We start from the raw sequence: 20,933 nt of genomic DNA on the forward strand, positions 1-20,933 counted from the left end.
TAGTGTTATTTTCTTCATGATTACGCTGAAACCACTTTAAAAGCCATTTGTTGGAGCTCATATCCAAGGTTTCTTGGGTCTGAGTCTTCTTGGCAGCAAAGAAATAAAAAGTAAAAAATCCATTTGATGAATCTTAATAGAACTTCCAAGTTCAGAGCTGTGTTGTCTCAAAGTCTAGGGGAAAACAATTTTGCCTTATGTGGTTGACATCTTTAAAAGGGAGAGTTTAAAATTATTCAGCTCTACAGTAATCTCCTCACTGCTACTCCCACCCCTAGGGGTTTCCCAAAGCTACTCACCAGCTGGTATTGTACGGCCCTGGATCTTGTCAGCCCAGCCTGCATAGTACTGTAATGCTTTTACACAGACTGTTACATCCATCAGATATGCATTGGAAAATATTTTTCCACTATCCATTGCCTCCATTGTCTGAAAAAACAGATCAAATTCCAAATCTAAAATTCCATAGAAGTTTTACATTAAAAAATACATATAGTCAATATTTTGAATAATCATGTGCTAGAGAATTTTGAATAAGCATGTGCTAGAGAATTTTGAAAATAGAAGAAATCTTTAGGCATCTTGTCTAATCTCCTCTTTTTAAAAAAGAGAGGAGTTAAAATGACTTGCTTGAGGTCACATAGCAAGATCTGGGTACAACAGGTTGTCAGATTCTGGTTTCTAAAGACTAGTGCATTTTAATCTCATTTTGAATGTCCTCCAGCTAACAAACTTTCTAGGAATCAGTCACAATTTGATATATACACAGCAGGTGAGAATGGTACCCAGTTTTAGTCAGATCAGGATCATCACCTACGAGCACATTCAGGAATAGCATTAATTGGGTGTTGGGCAGATGTGGGGGGGGAGGGGATGGGTGTATACATACATAATGAGTGCAATGCACACTGTCTAGGGGATGGACACGTATGAAGCTCTGACTTGGGGAAGTGGGGGGATAGGGGCAATATACGTAACCTAAACTTTTGTACCCCAACAATATGCTGAAATAATAATAAAAAAAATTAAAAATAAATAAATAAAGCAAAAAAAGTTTCAACAAGATTCAAGATTTCACTTACTGTGTAATTCAATTCTATGTGACAATTTAGTGTCAGTGACTATTAATGAAGCCTTAATTATTTTTAATCTTTGCATTCCATTTGGATATAGGCAATCTATTAATACAAACTTAAGTAACACCTGGATTTTTCATTCATAATTTTTCTCAGCAAAATTTTTAATTATGAAACTCCTAGTTTTGCCATTATTATCATAATTATCATTTGAATGGTCAGGCTATGAAGTTCAACATTTTCTAGTCTAGTGCCTTAACCATTATAGGATGACCTATCTCCTCTTTTTCTTCTCTTCTTAAGCAGAACTTTAAAGACCTCTCTGGGATATACTGTTCTGCTGGGGTGATTATCTGGCAGGAATATCCAGGTGATAAACTGTTAAAGGTGTCCTGTCTCTGTACTAAACTGTCCACTATCTCTAAATTTAATCAAACGCGATTTTTGTATGACTGTACCTTTTTCCCCATAGGACCTTATTCTGACAGGAAGTCAACAGATCAGATGAATGAGAGAAGCCAAGTTTAAGCAAATTCTGCTTTCTTCCTGCAGGACATTTTGGCTAATATAGTTTTATTGTACATAGCTTCTGGCTCCACATTTTTGCATATTTTGAATTATGCTGAATCACCAATTGAGTAATAAATGGTTCTTTCATTAACTATAATTGTTAATGTTGACTTTTTTTTTTTTTTTTTAAAGCAGGCTTCTCTGTAACTGCCACTTTAAGATTCTAAAGGTAATAAAAATGTACTATAGAACCTGATCTTGGTATTGGTTTGGGTTAAATTGGCTTCATTATAATGCCCAACTGAGAAGACAAAAACAAGGAAATACCCTCTACAATGATATGACCCACTGACTTATCTGTTAAAATATAAATTAAGAAAACAAAGTAAAAACAATTTTTATAAGCACATCAATGATTGGGTTTTTTTTTCTTTAATCTTTGCCTTTTTCACCTGTAAAAAGAACATCATTTAATTATGACCATTGTGAACACTCATTTCAGGGAGAGAAAAAGTAGCCATTTATTGAATACCTTGGTGGCCTATTGGATATACATTTCTCTAAAAAGAAATAAGATTTATTTTAGAGAAATATTTTGGGAACTTTTAATAAATGATGAGTTTTCACGTAAAAGTGTTCACTAGTCAACTACTTTAAGAAACCCAGTACCTCATTCCATGAGATTCAAGTTGCATGCGACCTTGTTAAAGGATTTGAGAAGAAGTTGTAAAGGAAAGAAATTTCTTTAATTTGGTTTAACTTGGGGTTTGACAATGTTTAGACTGTAGAATCTATTATGGGAGCAGAAATTAACATCACCCAGAACTGGAGTACAGATTAATATTTGAGAATACACTCAATGGTCAGAGTCCTACACAAGAGCTGGGAGATAAAGTCTTTTCATTTTGTTTGTAGAGAGCATGTAGTGATCACTAAAACCAAAAGAACTTGCCAATTCAAACAATGAATGCTTTTGAGAGCTCTATCTACCTATCCAGTTTGGTTAATACTCACTGCCAGCAAGAGACGATCTCTTTCGATTAAATCAGCCAGCTTGAATAATAGTCGTCCCCTCTCTGAAGCATCCATAGTACGCCATGGAGAACCGATCTGAAAAGCCTGTCTTGCGGCCTTCACTGCTTTGTCAACATCCTCCTGTGAGTCAAAGGGAATTTAATTCAGTAGGCTGAATGTACTGGATCAGCAAGTCCAATGGCAATAACCCAACGAAATAGACTGAAGCTCCTGACAAGCAGGCACTGTGTCTCCAATAGCCTAAAGTCTAGCACACTGTGCACACTCAACTACACCATATTGCAGGTACACTTGCTGAATGATCTTAAAATGACGAGCTCCACACATCTTGCAGATGCTTGATTTCCTAGAATATAAATATTGTAGTGATAGTTGCTGTCATTTGCATGCTTGCCATATCTCAAGCAATGTTCTAATCACTTTACACATATTAACTCATTTAATTCTCAGTCATTTAATGGGACAGACATGTTCCCCATTTTACAGATGAAGAAATTCAAGCAAAGAGAGAGGAGCTTTACCCAAGGTCAATAACTAAGAGAGGCAGAACTGAGTATTAAACAGCGCTCATCTCACTGTAGAGCCTTTGCTTGCTCTCGCCACACATTCCACTCCATGGGTGACTGGATTATAGGAGTTCTAGGCTAAGCTCAAGATCCAAAGTAGTGAACATCTTCTTTGATCTCTGCTGACTCTCTACAGCCTGTCCATTCTCATGAAGGGCCTATTAGAGGGTGAATAAGGACTTTTCTTTGCTGTTGAAGAGTAAATGTTATAAACATGTGCCCATTCCTTTTGTGCAGAGGGAAAAGGCACAGAGGAAGTGTACCTGGTATATCGAAGGGTCTGCAGGGGGCTGCCCTCCCGTTTCCCATCTGGGTACACAGTGATTTTTTTAAACACTAAATAGGTAAAGTCATTTTCTTATTATTAATAATGCACTACTTCAAACGACATTCATTCCAGCAAAAGACAAATAGTAAAGTGATTCCACACTCGGTCTAGCCTCTTTGACTCCACTCTCCTATTGTCTTCATGCAAGCTCTTTATACTCTTCTGTGTTTTTCTACACCAGGTATCTCCTCTGCTTCTTTCCTAATCTACCTCAGTTACAAATGTTGCCCTGGCCACTCCATTCCCCTGCAGATCTTTGTTCAGACCTCTTCTGCACTCCACAGAATATACCTACTACAGGAATCACCACCTCCCTCTTTCATTACTACCTCATATATCTTTTTTTTCTCCACCAAGTCAGTTGTAAGCACCTTAAAGGCATAGATCATTTCAATGTTATTTTGTACATAAGACTGGCCACTGCATGAAACTATGTGTGCTCTATAAATCATGACTGCATCACAGGCCAGTAGCTTGCAAATTTTTGCAGGGGACATAATTCTGTTTGAGAATTGAGGGAGGGGGAGGTTATTACCCTAACTGTTTTAAGTTGTACAAAATTAAGCTAAATCCCATCCAAGCATGACACCTTCCCCTTGGAGAAGCACAGACCGCAAAATATTCCCTTCCTTAGCCTGTATAAAATCAAGAAACTCCAAAATTACAAGTCTACAAATGAAATATAATTCTTATAGTATTTATCACCAAACCAAGATGATCTGGGGACAGAGGGATATTTTAGAAGAGTAATCTGGTCTGATTAAGTGATGTATTTACTGACTACAAGCAAAGATTCTTCCACTATAATAGATCACACACTGGTATATCTCATTGTCTAACTTTTGAGAGAATGATGAATATATACAATAAAATACATGCATTCATTGCTTGGCTTTCCTGAGAAATATACGTGTGTGTGTGTGTGTGTGTGTGTGTGTACACACAGTGCATATTTGGGGTATTCAGTTAATAACATTGATTGCTTATATTCGGACAGGGTCTCATGCCATAGGTTCTAATTTTTTCCAAGTTAAATTCAGAGAGCAATGTATAAAAAAAAAAAAGAAAAGCAAGACATAAGAATCTGAGATTGCCAGTTTGATCTGTGGATAACATGGCCTATAAAATACATGCTGCTCTGTGTTTAAATAGATCTGTGTGACACAGCTTTCATTTGGATCTTCTGCTCAGTGTCCTACCATCAGCCTTAGCCAAATATGGGGCATTATAGGCATCCTGGCCTCCCAAAGGGATATGGTGAAACTGGTTTCAAGACAAGTAACTCTGCCATATGGAAAACACATCCTAGAGAATGCTGCTATAAAGAAAGATGTTCTTGTGCTTATGTTCTTTGAATCATGCCCTTCCTTTTCTTATATCTTATATTTATCTTACAGGAGCAGAAATAGAATAATGGTAGTTAATATGTAGTTTTGGAACAAAACAATCCAGATTTGAATTGTGATTTCCCCTTATTAGCTTTGGAAGCTTTGAGCCAATTGACTACACATCCATCCATCTAAAGATTTGATAAACATGCTACTCTGTAATATTAGCATCAGGCTGCTAATGATAGAAAAATGAAGGAGATTGCCCTTTGGGAATATTCAAATTAAAGAGACATACAACCAAATCATCACCCCAAAATATTATTATAAACCATAAAAAATATTCTGATGAACTTATGTTGTGGCAGAACTTGTCTAAGGCTCAGTTTTCTTATCTTTAAAATAGGGACGTGTTACTTCACAGGGATGTTTTGAAGATTAAATAAAGCAACACTTGAAACACATTTTCTGTGTGACAGATGTTAAGTGATAGCAATTGTTATTGTAGTCCTAGCAGTCAAAACAATCTTAAAAATAACCCTTGGTAGTTCTAGTATATTCTAATCTTCCTTGCTCTTTTCACTGTCCTGCACTATTTAGGCCCTTCTCATTTCACATTGTCAATAGCCTTCCCAAGTTCATTCTCTTTTCTCCCTGAACTGTCTTGACTGTTGCTACCAGGCTAACCTTCAAGTACTTTTGTCTTATCACATTTACAACTGTTTCCTTTTATCTATAGTCCGAAGGTCAGACTCCTCTGCCTGGTTTACAAGGCCCAGCATTGTTGGGCTTCACCTCACCCACTCAAACTTAGTGTTCATATTTTTCTACTCTATCTGATCCAACTCCTCACCTTTGCTCCTGTAACTCTCCTTACCTAGAATGTTCTACCAGTATGCCACTTTACTTTCAAAATTTTACATACTCTTTAACACCCAGTTCAAATGTCAATCTACCTAAACCCTCACCAGACTAATCCAGCTTGACAATAGCTACTAGTCAAGAGCCTACTAACCCCAGGCACAAGATAAGTCCTTTACAGTTCCACCACTACCGCTATAGTTAAGCATCACTGACTTTGGTTTTCAGATGAGTAGACTATGGCTCATAGACATGAAATCCAGCAGGTAGTAGAACCAAAATTTAATCCCATATCTGACTCCAAAATCTAGTTCTTATAGCTCTGCAAGGCTGCCCTAATAAAGAAATCCTTTCAATATTTACTACTATCTGTATTATAAGCTATGATATGTCTTACTATTTAGGGCCTACAGTAGCGAGTCAATAAATATTTAATAATTTGGTTACCTATCTTAAAAAGTTTTCATGTTATATTAGTTTAATATAAGGGTGCATCTTCTATGACATTTATACAATAAATCATATTTTAATAGGTTTCATTATATAACAAAAATTTTTACATTATTCAAAATTCTTAGGCATCAGGGTTTTTTTGTTTGTTTTTGTTTTTTTTTTTTTTTCCCAAGACTAGGGTTTCTTGGATTTTTATTCCAGGGCTGACATTTTTAGAGGTATAATTTTTGAATTAACCAGAAAACAATTTGGTACATAAATTCAGATTTGCCACCATTAATAAAACTTTTGCTGGTGGCATTTAGAATGTTTCTTTTTAGAGGAAAGGGCCACAGGCTGAATGTACGAAGACAGTTCAAATGTTGCTGAGATATCAAATGGCTGCTGAGCACAGTTAAGGGACAACTGAACTCTTCAATCACTCCCACGTGGTCCATCTCCACACCAAATTCACTTAGAGATGCAGAAAATAGTCATCAGACCAGTTCTACTTTTACACCTGTCGCAGGCACTTACTTTAATGGACATTTACTTTTATCCCCACCAATTATTTGCTGGGTCATGCTTTAGTATTAAAAGCAGTTTTCAGGATTAGTCCATAGAGCCTAAAAGAGCCACTGAAGTGAAAAGAAAACAGTTCCCACCCACATCTGTGCTTTGCTTTGTAACCTCCATTTGTTCTGGCCCCTCCTCCTGTCTTTATAATGCCACTGAAAGGAGGTACATAGCCCATTGTGAGCGCCATTCTACTTCTAAACTAAATCCCTAAAACCTCTTGGCTCATTATCTAGAGTCAGTTCCAGAATATCGGGTTTACTGTGACTGTAATTTGCTTGATTTATACCTTTCATGAAGCAATGTTATCAGAGCTTGCTATACATTTGCCAGCAAAACTGCGAGATCAATAATTATTTAAAAACAAAAGTTTGGAATAATTCCAAAAAGAATAGGCGAGTGCTGGTTGGTAAGCAAACAGCAGCTCACCATGAACAGTTTGTATCATGAACAATTGAGTTTCAGTGATCAAATGTCCAGATACCTCAGTCAGCATCGTGGCCTAGTGTGAAGCTTTGCTGGATGTTACTGAGCGTCCTTGATTGCTTGTCTGAGCAGTGCTAACTCTCAATGAGCACCGAGCACGTAGGTGGCAAAGATTTCTAAGGCTACTAGTATGAGCATCAGCCTTCCCTTACTGCACGTTAGGAAGAAGGTAAATCCTGCAAACTGTGCCAAGAAAAGTCCTCAGACTACCTGACAAGGTTTCAACTGGAAATTCGGGAGCAGAGACTTGTTTTACTGATAAAACTAATTCCAGTGGCAAAGCTAAATGTTCAAGGCTCCAGAACTAAAACATCAAAAATATTAATATTAACTCAATGATTTTTAATGAAATAACTGGGTAATTTATTGTTGTTTAAGTTCTATGTTAACTTCTTAGTTTTATCTAGCAACTTAGAACTAACAATGTTATGTTAATAAAGGATTTCTCTCCTTTTCAAACCTATGATTAATCTCTTCTTAGGCAGTCTGTATAATAAATCTAGACACTATTTCAGTTTAAAATCAAGCAAGAAAAAATAGTATGAAAACCTCACCAAGACACCCAGAAGCACAGGCTCATCATCATCACGACATGACTACTGAGTGTCTTTATGTACCAAGAACAACTTAGAAAAAAGTTCCCCAGCCTGCATCAGAAGCTATATTTTCATGACACGTCTCTTGAATTTGCAATGGGGTTTGGAAGCTCCGAATGGCAAGAAACCAAGAAACCTGGCATAAAAACAGAAATAGTATTTAAAAATGTACCTTATCTCCTTCTTCTACATGGCAGATCATCTCCTCAGTTGCAGGATTAAAGACAGGAAATTTCTTGCCACTCACTGAACTATGCCATTCATTGTTTATGAAGATCTGTAGGGATGGAAAGTAGGTACAAAGGTATTTAAATATGCAGGAAAGGTTGGAAATTTTTATAAACTTAAAGCATTACACAATGCCTAAATGATGCATATCCCTTCACCTCTCAAAAGTTTTTGGCTGTTTAAGACATTCTGTGCATGAATGCACACATACATACTCTCTCTAAAATAGAGTACATAGTGCTTTTAAGTTTCACGAAGATGCGCACTCATTTCAACCCTAGAAAATATAGACTGGAGGACACAATCTAGAAATGAAAGATTTTACCTAAAATAGCCATGAATTTGAGGCAAGAGTGGAGGCTTTAGTGGGCTTCATCTTTAAAACACATTGCTTCTATTTTCCACTTCAATTTCTCGACATCCTCATTTTTGGCTACTGGTGATTTGATATCATAAGTGACTACTTTCTGATCCTTTATCTGACTGTTTTAATGCTAGTAAAATAACTATGCTAAAATAAAGGATTTTAAAAGAAGTTTGCTCAGAAAAATTTAGCTAATCACATGATTTCACTGGCTTTTTAAAACCATAGGAGTTTCATTCTCCATTTCAAAAGATTTCCTGATAATTTATTTGTCTTCAAGTGAAATCAGGCATTACATTTTTTAGTGATATCTAAGACACACATCTAAAGAAAGAGAGAACTCTAGGAAATAATGGAATTCTGTTCTATGTGCACTACAAAAGAATAGAAATATAAAAAGGCATCAGTATGTCATTTAAAAGTCTGAGTTTCCAACTTTTACATCACTGAATTTGCATTTCATTAAGCAGTCAACTTTGATATCTCATTCACTTTTCCATAGAGAAAAATATTTGACAACGTCAAATTAAGAAATATCCCCTTTCTGATGAATAAACCTATGTTCTGTTTCTGACAAAAGCCTTCTAGCTATGGGACCAAATGTTTTTGCATACTCACCCTTCCTGTAGTTATGTTTAATGTTTATGTGTAGAAAGTTTAGGCTAATGAATGTTTGTTACAATAATTATAAAATCCATTTTAGGCCTGTAGAAATATTCTATCATGGCAACAATGTCATTTTCCATTTGTTGTTTGCCTTTAGCAAGTTTAGGGGAAAGGGGATGATCCTATACATATAAAATATTCTTGGGTGCTTTTTAAGTATTAAATTAATTATATTCTAATTATGAATTTTGGGCTAAGGATACTTTTGAATAATATGTATATGTAGTGGATGTGAATTTTAGGTTCACAGTACTGATTGGAAATTATAAAGCCTTTGCATACTCTTGGATTTCAAGTGCTTTTTATATAGAGAATCAATCAAAGGGAATGTTGAGGCAACTTAAAAACTGATTTTTACTCTTTCAATTTTAGATGTGTCAAGTTATAAGAGATGTATCATATTCCCTGTGATAAATAAGTGACTGTTACCTGGATGCAGTTTTGTGTCCAAGAATAAGTAATAATTTTGAAAAACAATTGCCTTTCCAGAGTAAAAGCTATTATGTCTTAATGCATTTGGTATAATGCTACAATTCTAAATAAATAAGCAACTTTCTCAGAATATTTCTGGCTTGGATAAAGCTGGATTTCACCACTGGGCAACATAAAGATCTATTCACCTTATCTGTTGATATGAGATTTTGAAGCCAGTTGGCTAAAGGGGAGAGCCCCTGACTCCCTCCAAAAGATATCAGGTGCCCTAAACTCATAATGTCTCTCCAAGGCAGCAATGGGCCAGCAGCTCTAGATCCAGTAAGAGAAGCCAATACTTCCTAGGTGGCAGAGAGATTTTAACAGATGACACTTTCAACGCAGGAAGGATTTCAGCACTTTCCAAGGGAGAGAGAGAGAGGGTGGGGAGAGTGACTGTTTTCTATCACCTGTGTGGATTTCCAAACCTGAGATCCTGGGTCACAGCATTGGGAGTGATGGGTGGTGGTGTCAATGTGCAGACAGTGATTGTGCTGTGTGTGAGCTTTTAACTCAGCCTGAGGAACTTTGAAAAATTACCAAAGGCAGTGGAGAATGGGGGGGGACAAAGGACAAGACAGGAGATGAATCATGACGGAGAGAGACTGAACAAAAGTCAGGTGATGTGTTAAAAATTTAAAAAAACCAAGGCTGGATCTCTGACAACTTTGTTTTCAACCCAAATCCCAAGGCAGCAAAGCAAAACATTGGGACTCAGAGTCAAAAAATGTAAAAGGAAATGAAGGAGGAAATAACAGATGGGAGGAAAATTTTTTAACTCAGTCAAAGGAATGAAAACAAAACGAGAGAGTGACCAAAACCAAAATATGAGAAATAAAAATATATTAAGCATATGAAAAAGAGATGCTATTTCAGTATACTTTTCCTCCCTTTTCGTTTTCTATAATTGCCACTTGTTTGACTCTTTCCAGTAAGTTTTTCTAGTGAGTCCCTACTTTGAATTGAAATTTCCTGTGAATGACAAACCTGGAGTAAGAAAGTGAGGGAGACTAGAGAGAGTCTTGTAATATTCTGGGCGTACCTTTGCCAAATGCAAATTGTTTGAGGGTGTGGATTCACCACATTTTTCAGGTTCCCATTTGTAATGAAATTAAATGGAAAGCATATTCCCCTTTAATAAAACCTTGTGGAAATTATACCTTAACACACTTCCTAGCTGCTGGGCAGCCATGTTAAAGGCACAATCTGATCTCTGCTGACACTTTCCTAAGGAAAAGAGCCAATGAGCTGAACAACTTCCTCATGCATTGTGCATATGAAAATGAAAATGCAACAGACCTTAGGATTGCAAAACCATTCATGGTCACAAGTACGGAAATAAATATAAAGGAGCAGGAACTGTTATTGTATCATTAAATTATAAGGCTCTCTGCTTTTCACTGGTTAATTCAGAAAGCAAAATGGCTCTCCCCTGAGTTGCAATAGTTCATTTCTTACTTTACTTTCTGTATCACACCCTAAAGATAATTTTAAGTGATTAGATTGGTTAGACTGTGTTTTGCTTATTTATTTAGACTGTTTTCGAGTTCTTGGCTCTTACAGGGTGGCAGGCATTCAGACTTGGCAGCAGTGTGAAACAGGCCAACTTCAGACATACTCTCAGAAATGTGCAGGTGGGATCCTTGTCCTCTTTATCCCTAGCTGCAGATTGTGAAGTCTGGACCTGCCTCCTGCTCTTGTTTCTCTAATTATTTATCAGTTAACAATTATACACCTTTTCCGATAGCAACAAATCTGGATGGAGACATAAATAAGAATGCTTGCTTCCCCCAAATATGAGAAATAATGTAAGTCCACTGGAAGTTTTGGAAATAGGAACTTCCTCATCTAATTATCAGACTTAAGTCCTCATATGCAAACACTCCTTTTACTAAGCATATAAAAAATGATACTATTTCAGTATCTGTTTCTCCTTTCTTGTTTTCTATTATTTCCCACTTGTTTGGCTCTTTCCAGTAAGTTTTTCTAGTAAGTATCTGCTTCTCTTATGATTCATTCCGGTTATACTGAAGTTAATAGAACTGCGTAGTAAAGTCCACTGATTCCTGGAACAAGATCCTTTCACACAGAAGAAAATTAGTTTCATTTGCAAATCTTTTAAGAAAAGATGTGATTTAGAATTCGCTGTTTGATCAGGACATTAAACCCAGATCTGCATTTTTCAAGCCTTTTATTTTTGTATTTGCAAAGGGCTCTTTACACAAGTTTACTTAAATTGAGCTTTCATGCTTCAAGTGAATGTAGTTTTTACAAACTCGAGTCAAAGCAGCAAATACAAATTGTACTAACCTTGGTATACTGAATCTTCAAATTGGTGAGTGGGGCAGGTATGTCTGGCTTGCCTGAGGATGACATTTCTGGTTCAGCTCCTCGAACACAGGTGACAGGCAGTTTGGTTCTGATAGAGCACTTGGCTTTATTTGTTCCTTTTTATCTGCAAGGGCTAAAGTTTGTTTGCATACTGGGATATGATTGGATGAAGAAACTCAGAGCAAAAAAAAAAAAAAAAGAAAAAGAAATAGAAATGACACTACTTATTTGTAACACCTAGGACAGGAAGCCTTTGTCTTTAAACTTAAATCCTTAAGAAACCAGCTCTCAAGCATTGAAGTTGCATCTGAAGACACTGCACTATTTGCAGATGAATTAATTTACAAAGCCAAAAGCTGTGATGAGAGTGTGCAGCCCAGCTGCTCTGGCCACTAAGCCCAGTTATTATTTTTTTGACTTTTCATACTTTGTATGCTACTATGTATGTAACTTTCTCTTCTCTGACGGACTTAGAGAATTTGGGGATTGAAAAAGTCTAAAATGGCACATGTTCTCCATAGAAGCTGATGAGGAGAGAACCCTGGCCAGGTGTCTTCAGGACAAGGCTGTCAGGAAAACAATCCATCTTCCAGAAAAATCAGAGTGCTGTTTGGGAAAGAAAGGCTGTCTATCTAGACTCTAACCTAGGTTAGCTTCAAAATATCATATCAAGTGTATTTTGAGTGCTAGGTAAGTAGACCTACCTACTGTGCTTTCAGAAGCCCTAAATTATTTTTATTTTCTATATGGGAACAGAAAAGTCAGGAGGACTTTTAGGGAACTCAGCGTTTACTATCACACATAGGCACCACGATTACCAATACAGAAATATCCTCTGTTAAAGCTCATTTAAACTGAAAATAACCTTTGGTTTTGGAAATTATCTGCACTTATCAATATAGGCAGTTGTACAAAGAATAAATAGAAGCAGGACTCCCAAATAATTCAAATTCTTAAGTTAATGTTTCAAGCTGGGAACATTCAAACTGGACCATTTTTAATTGTACTACTCTCATTTTAAGTACAATACTTCACTGTACTGTAGCCCTAGCAAAAGTGACAGTAGGAACCAGATAGAATACTTTGGATGCTCTGATTATTAAGAACTAACAGCAATTTTGTTCGAGTGAAAATTGCCAGCTCCCCTGAAGATGGGATTTAGATAGAGAAACTAAGAATGATTGGATAGTTTGTCCAAATCAGGTGCAGGAGGCTTACTTTCTCTATCTTTACTTTCATTATGTATTTTACAGACATAGAGAGGGCGACTGGTTTGTTTATTGTCACAGATCTAATAAGCGCAAGGCCAGAATTTCATTTCAGGCCAGTCTGACTCCAAAACCTGGGCTCTTATTCCTGTTGACTCTGCCCTGTTCTCTACAAGAGGATTCCCAGATGGGTTCAGGGATCAACTGCTTCTCTAAGTGCACAGTCATCCTGACAAGCACTTAAGCACAACTTTCTATTCAGCTAAAACAGGGGTTGGCAAACTTTTTCTGCAAAGGAACAGACAGTAAATATTTTCAGCTTCCTGAGCCAGATGGTTTTTATTGTAACTTACTTGACTATGCTTAAAAGAAACTACAGACAAGAGGTAAATTAATGGGTGTAGGCATTTTCCAAAGAAATTTCGTTTATAAAAACAAGAGGCAGGCCAGATTTGGAGCACAGGCCAACCCCCTAAATGCTAAGGCAATACCATCGCCAATGTCCTTGACTCCCCTCACCTCAAGCTTGAGGACCAGAGAGAAACCTCTGTGTTCCTTCAGCATTTCTCATTCTCTTTTTCAATTTCTTTCTTTTTGGAAAATCATCCTTTGCTCTCTCAAAAATGTGTTTTCAGTTAAATGCACAATTACACAACAAATGTTACATGACTTGCAGGGTGGGGCTCTGGTCATGCCCAGACAGCTGTGTTTTGCTGCTTTCTTGTGCTCCCAGTTTTGCAGTTTTCTATGGATTCAAACACTGGATTATTTCATGCCCAGACAGTGCAAGCTCAAGGCTTTGTGACACACTTGCCATGTCATCTCACTCCTTACATGTTCAGCTTTGATTGTACTTGATTGCATAATTGTATAAGAAAAGTCCATTTATACCAGTCATTACTGAATGTAGGCAAAGGAGCAGCTTTAGAGATAGGTAACCACACCTGCCATTTAATTTCAACAAATATTTTACTTAGTATCATTCATTCATCGGTAATTCTCCAACCTAATCTCACTTGAAGGCCATGTTTTTTCCTGCTCAGAAACCACAAGACCTGAGATCTACATTTTTGAGGTAAGCATCTCCCTGCTCTGAGAACTTATCTTGTAGAATAGGATATTACTGGGAATGGTTACACGGGTGCAAAGCTTTATCAAACCACTTCTCTCTTTTACAGAAGGAAAAATGGCCTTGGTGAGAACATGGAGACTGAGGAGGCACACATCAGGACTGGACCCAGGGTCGTGCAGTTTTATTATTTATCAATAAAAATTGGCAAACTTTATTCTGTTATGCAGCAGAAGAGAGGCAGATACTTTACCTTGAGGGAAATAGATGAAGGATGTTTAATCTTTTCCTTCTTAGGGACAAGCTAAATTACGAAAATACACACAGAGAAAGAGAGAGAGAGAGAAAGAGAAGAAATATAACAATTTATTCACTTCTTGAATATGACTTCTTCCAGACCTTTGTGAGAGCTGGCATTATACCACGAAACGTATGTACTATGACTTCAACCGTTATTGAAATTCCTCTCTCAATTTACAATGAGCCTCTCCAGAACTCCATTCAAGTCCAGCCACTGAAAAAATCAGAAGAGCCTAACCTTCCACCCACATAAGTAATTAAAATGAAAAAAAAATCAAATTCATTAACAAATTTAATTGTGTGGTGCAATAAAAAGTAGCTGCCATGGGCTGAATGTTTATGTCCCCTCAAGATGCATATGTTCCAATCCTAGCCCCTCAATGTGATGCTGTTAGGGCTTGGGCTTTGGGGAGGTAATTTGGTCAAAGAGACAGAGTCCTCATGAATGGAATTAGTGCCCTTGTGAAAGAGACCCCAGGGAGGTCTCTTGCTGTGTTCCTCCATGTGAGGAGACAAGAAGTCAGCAATCTCTTGCCGCAAAGAGGCCTCTCACCATAATCTGTCCACCCTGGAACCCTGATCTCAAACTCCCAGCCTCTAGAACTGTAAGAAATAAATGCTTGTTGTTTATGTACTTCCCAGTCCATGGTATTTTTTATAGAAGCCTGAATGAACTAAGGCTGCTTCTTTTTATATTTCCTGATTTCAGAATCTTAGATCCATTTATTGAAGCTAAACTTGTCCTGCTCCAATCATGACAGCCTTCCCTGACCATCCACTCTTGCCTTCAGCATGGCTGGATGAGTCTGCCTGTTGGTCAACCCAGCCATGGATCTATCTCTATGCTTTGGATCACTACAATGTTAGCAGATACCACATCACTCTTATGCCTATGTAGGCTTTAATAATTTGGAAAATGTGGATCTTGTATATGCCTAGAGAATCTGTGCTTGGTTGGCACATTGGTGTTCAAAATGGAAATGGAAGGCAGAATTTGAGTATGTGAACCTGTGTGTTTGTGTGCTAATTCCTGTTCATCTGCCATTCTTCTCCCATTAGCAAAATCTCCTCACCTCTGATTTCTCCTGCTTCTCATATGTCCTTTCATTGCTTTTCTCTGTCTTGTTTTTCTGAGATATGGTAGATGGCCCTCTTATCTGATACAATCAGAAACACTGACTGACTGGTAAAGTCACTGAAAGAAACTGTAGATTAAAAGCCTCTGTAAGATAATTATTTTAAACAGATGTTTGCTAAAGCCCTGGGTGAAGGCCATTTCTTGGAACCGGGTCTGCTGCTTGGAATGTGAAATAATCTTGCATAAATTGTGCTCATATTGTGTTGTCTACAGCTGTGGTCCCCAACCCCCGGGCCGTGGCCCTGTACCATTCTGTGGCCTGTTAGGCAACCAGCTCCACATCACAGCCTGAACTCTGCACCACCACCCCTGCTCCCCCAGGGAAATTTTCCCAGTTCATGGAAAAATTGTCTTCCATGAAACCGATCCCTGGTGCCAAAAAGGTTGGGGACCACTGGTCTACAGCTTTCAGTTTGTTTCCTTAAAGTAGAGAGAGAAATTAGAGACACTAAAAATATCAATGAGGCAATCTAAAGTGTAGACTATTTTGAGATTTCTACATTTTTTCCCTTTTTTTAACAATTGACTTATGCACAGATTATCCAACAATGTGTTTAGCAACTTGATATAGAGTGTTTATAAAATATTCAGTTTAGTTTTCATAGAAAGAACTCTCCTTACCACCAATTAATCAATAATTAAAGTAACATTTAATTCAATTTTATAATTGAAATAATAGGTCCAAGTGAATAATCAGGTTTTAGATCAAAGAGATCTCACTATTGGTAAACAGAGTAGATTGTGCCCTAATCTGAGCGTTCACAGACATGAGTGTAAAAAAGTTTTTATAAAAAGCTACAAAAATCATAAGTGTACATCTTAATAAATAGTCATAAAAGGAACAAAACAAAATAACCATCACTTGGGTCATGAAATATGAGCAATATGAACACTTCATAGCCTATTTTCCATATTCTTCTGATCACTATCTCTTTCTCCTCCTCTCTCAAACTACCAGTATCTTAACTCCTAATGTCTCACATCCTTTTTCCCTGATTTTGAACTTGATATAAGCAAATTATATAGTCAGAATATTTTTACAAACGAAATTCAAAGGTGCAAGTTAGTTAAACACTGGTTGTATGAAAGAACGTTTCTCAGGGGCTACTTCTTACCCCAATATACACACATGGATGATTTATTACTTCTAATAAACATAAAATAACAAATATAAAATAAGCAGCAGTAATATAGTAAGTCAGCATTTTTATCAGTGAGGATCACTTTTTCATCCCAATTATTGTTCATGTGAGAATGCAGACAAGTGGCCATTTTCCTACATCATCCTTTGGTGGATAATAATAGCACTTGGAAGATTGTACCAAAAAATTAAAAATATTCAAACCCTTGATCAAGTTGGTCTACTTCTAGAAATATACTTTAAGGAAATAATCAAAAGTGTGTAAATTATGGGCAAGTATCGCAAATTTAATTTATAAAATAGAAAAATAACAAATGGTTAGATAAATCATGGTTTAGCAACAACATGACCAGAAGTAGAAAAATAAGGAAGGCTCTGGTAACTTTTGTGATATATTGTTACTTAATTACAAGCAGATTATAAACCTGTGTGCTATGTGTAGGGTTACCAAGCATTTTGAGATTATCCTGGATTATCAGGGTGGGGCCTGTGTGAAATCACAAGAGCTTTTATGAGAGGAAGGCAAAGCAGATTTGCAGAAGGCCACGTGAGCACTGAGCTAGATGCTCTGCTGCTGGCTTTGAAGCTGGCGGAAGAGACCAGAAGCCAAGGAATATAAAGAATGAAGCTCTGTAATCTGGAAGAGGCAGGCAATGGATTCTCCCCTACAACCTTATAGGGAGCAGGCCCTGTTCCCCTCTTTGGTATTGACCAGTGCAACTGATTTCAGATCTCTGGCCTCTAAAATTACCAGAGAATAAATGTGTGTTGTTTTATACCACCAAGTTCGTAGCAATTGTTACAGCAGCTATGGGAAACTAACCAATGAAAGCTCGAGTTCAAGGATGCCAAAAAGTACATGCTTTCATTGATCATGCACCAGTCCTCTTCCTGCCTGCAGTTCAGGCTTATTGTTACTGTCTAAATATTCTTATTCTAATAAAGGGAAGCTTCCTGTCTGTGCCCTGCAATTAAAAATTCCTCGGGTGTTTTAGGTCTTGAAGATCTTTCACTTGCAGTTGCAATATATTTATTATATTCCAAAGGTAAAATGTGATAAATAATGACATTTTTGAAAGTAATAATTTAAAGTAATCATTTTATTTGGACAATATCCAACTTTAGTTTGCATTGGATTACTTGCATTTGTTCCCACGTTTTTACGTTATACACACACCCCCAGATCTATGACCACAATCCAAATTTATCTTGCAGGCCCTGGCTTTACACTTCAACTCTTTGTTGGATACCTAAGCTAAATGTCACACCTGTCATGTAGCTGGGTTTGCAAATTTTAGAGCCTGCATATTTGTTTTGTGTAGACTGTGCAATGTTATACCAATTAGAGCCATTTACATAAAACCTCAGATTTTCACTTCTTAAACATCAGAAGACCTGAAGAGTGTGGTTTTTGGCTGTCTGCTGCCCATTGGAATCATCGGGGGAATTAAAAACAAAACAGAGATTCTGATTCATTAGGAGTGGTTTGGGCCCAGGTGCATTTAAAGTGCCTCAGGTAGTGCTAACGTGTGGTCAGCTGTCAAAACCACCGAAGCAGCTCTGGGCTTCATTGCCTCCTGATGCAACCAGCTGAGGCTGAGTAGCAGAGGTTCTCAAAGTTTGAGCAACATCCACACCACCTGGAAACCTTTTAGAAATGCAGTTTCAGGCCCCATCTTAGACTTACAGCATCAGAAACCCTGAGGTGGAGCCCAGCAACCTGTGGTATAGCAAGTCCGGAAGAGGATTCTGGTTCAAACCCAAGTTTGAGAACTGCACTGCAACATAGACCTCCACCTAGATGGATTATCTATCCTAGCCTGCTTCCACTCCAAGCTACCTACCTAGTCCTTTGGTTTCCATTTAGAACCCCTAAATGACCTCATTATCATTTCCCCAAACCTAATCTGTTTTTTGAATTTCTGTTTCTGATGATGACAAAACAACACCAACTGAACTTTATGCATTGGTGATTTCCTTGCCTCTTTCCTATAAAACTTTTAATTTTATTTAATGAAACAATTTATACTTTCAACTTTCCAGTGTCCTAACATTTCAGGTCTAGGCTTTAAAATATATATATTAATAGCTGGAGTGCTTTGTAATCCAATCTGAGAATTTCTGCCTTTGTTGTATATTTTTGTTTAATGTTTAATTTATGTTTAATATGTATTTAATGTGTATGTGTGTTTCCTTTTTATAGCTATTGTGATTACTGTTGTAATTTGTATTTTCTGTTTGTCTTTAGACCAGTTCAGATTAGACTTTTGTGCTCATGATGGAAAACCCAAAATAAATACTCAAGATGGAAATTGATTTCTCTTTCACATAAACAGAGAATATAATAAGGTCGTCCAAGGCAACTGTGGTAGCAGAGTGGAAAGACACAGAGGATCCTTCCAGATCACTCTTCCCTCAGACAATAGTAGCCTGGTTTGTCCCAGACCCAGATTTTAAAGTCTCCCTAAACCATTGGGAAATAGTTCTCCTAGGATATAACTTTCCTGACCAAAAGAGCAATGACATGTTTATTTCCCTCATATTCCTATGTGGAGACTGATTTCTTAAATAGATGGGTCATAAACTCCATAAACACATATAATCTCCTTAAATTATCTATAGGCTATCCAAACTGTTTCTCTAAGAAAATAGACCTTGACAGTGCAAAGTTCTGGAAGGGCTCTGGGAAAGTTCATTTAGCATTAACTAGTTGATTTTCCATAGACATTTATTATTTCAAATATGCAGTTAGGTCTCCAATTTGATCCCTCCAAGCTGCAAAATTCTAAGCACACACAGCTAATGCCAAAATATGGTTTTGTATTTGTTTTTTTTGTTTGTTTGTTTGTTTGTTTTTTATTTTAAGAAGCACTCATGTACATAGATTCCACAGTGCTTCACAGAATTGCAAATTATCCATTCTTCACCACTGGACTCAGGAATTGCAATTGACATTATGTAATGTCAACTACCATTAAGGAAATCTGAGGACTGACCCTATAGAAATGTTCTTTCCGTGCCTCCATATCTGGGCTGTCATTGACACGTGGATGAATTTTTTTACCTTAGTCAACAGATAGAAAGTGGCTGGTGGAGTTCTGCCTCCTAAGTGTAAAGGAGGAAATTCATAAAATTGGCTAAATAAAATAATTCTTTTTAAATATAGAAACGAGGTCAGAAAAACCTTGGTGCCTGAGAGTCCTTGTCAGGCAACTGGCTTAGAATAGGCATTTTGCTGAGTCCATCCACACTAAATCCTGGTGCATTCTGGATTCCTGCCCATGACGCACCCAGCAGCTGATGACTGTGCCATCTGCCTGGCAGTCTGCACTCCAGCGTTTTCAGTTGCTGGGATGTTGTTCATCATTCACAATGGATCTTTCAAGGAATGATGTTAACTGAAACAAAACAGCAACAATGACAATGGCAGTTATTTCTAGCTATTATGAACATAATTCTGCTCTAGGTTCTTTATAAATCTAGGCTGAAAGTACTGCTATTTCCCCCATTGTACAGACAAGGCCACCAAAGTTTGGTGAGGTCGATAACATCTTCAGAGTCCTCCTGCCTTCCTAACCATCCCAGATCATTCAGCCCCTACCTCCTTTGACTGGTGACCATCTATGGAAATTTGATGATCTTATCTCCATGTATCTCTTGATCTCATTCCCACACATACCCTTGCTCATGCTTCCAGCAACCTGTACACTGAGGGACTCACCTATCTCACTCAGCTCTCTACCAAATGTGGTGCAGAAGGAAGTGCCCTGCATATGATAGAATCTCCCATAATTACTTTTAAATCATTTTAGTTGAGTCAATTATATCTATGGCCACATAATGTAGGGCTTTGTCAATTCATAAGAAATATTTAGTCTTCTATTCTAGCTTTTCTGCTATGCTTATTAAGTATCCAAAAGTCTGCTGCATTTAGTCATACTTTCATATGGGTTTGGTAACTCACTGACTTTACTACACTCTGGACCATGTTATCTTCCAGTCTAGCATAAATGAAGTCTATATTCCTTTCCAGGATAATGGTAAGAATCTTTTCATTGTTTCACGTATATTTTTAACTTCACCAAGACTTCTGATTTTTTGTTTTGTTTTGTTTTTGTTTTTTACTTTCCCTAATCTTTTGGCAAACTGTTTCTGTTAGGGTAAGGTAAATATTTTAGACTTTGTGGGCCATGTGGTCTCTGTTGCAGTTGCTCAACTCTGTT

The 20,933-nt window shown here is 37.3% G+C and overlaps 1 protein-coding gene across 3 annotated transcripts in view; it reads right to left on the minus strand.

The window, feature by feature from the left end:
* LOC138388358 (aldehyde dehydrogenase 1A1-like) overlaps positions 1-11,926 on the minus strand; it is a 40,394-nt gene extending 28,468 nt beyond the window's left edge. Inside the window, exons 1-4 of one of the 3 annotated variants that reach the window (XM_069476395.1) lie at positions 11,834-11,926; positions 7,967-8,071; positions 2,601-2,741; positions 300-429 (exon numbers count right to left, since the gene is read on the minus strand). In XM_069476395.1, coding sequence (XP_069332496.1) covers positions 300-429; positions 2,601-2,741; positions 7,967-8,071; positions 11,834-11,899 — 442 coding nt within the window. In that variant the 5' untranslated portion in view covers positions 11,900-11,926. The remainder of the gene's footprint in view (positions 1-299; positions 430-2,600; positions 2,742-7,966; positions 8,072-11,833) is intronic. The other 2 variants (XM_069476393.1, XM_069476394.1) reach the window with 2 other exon arrangements.
* Between the last annotated feature and the right edge of the window lie 9,007 nt (positions 11,927-20,933).

Source organism: Eulemur rufifrons, chromosome 7, assembly GCF_041146395.1.
Source record: "Eulemur rufifrons isolate Redbay chromosome 7, OSU_ERuf_1, whole genome shotgun sequence".
NCBI lineage: Eukaryota > Metazoa > Chordata > Mammalia > Primates > Lemuridae > Eulemur > Eulemur rufifrons.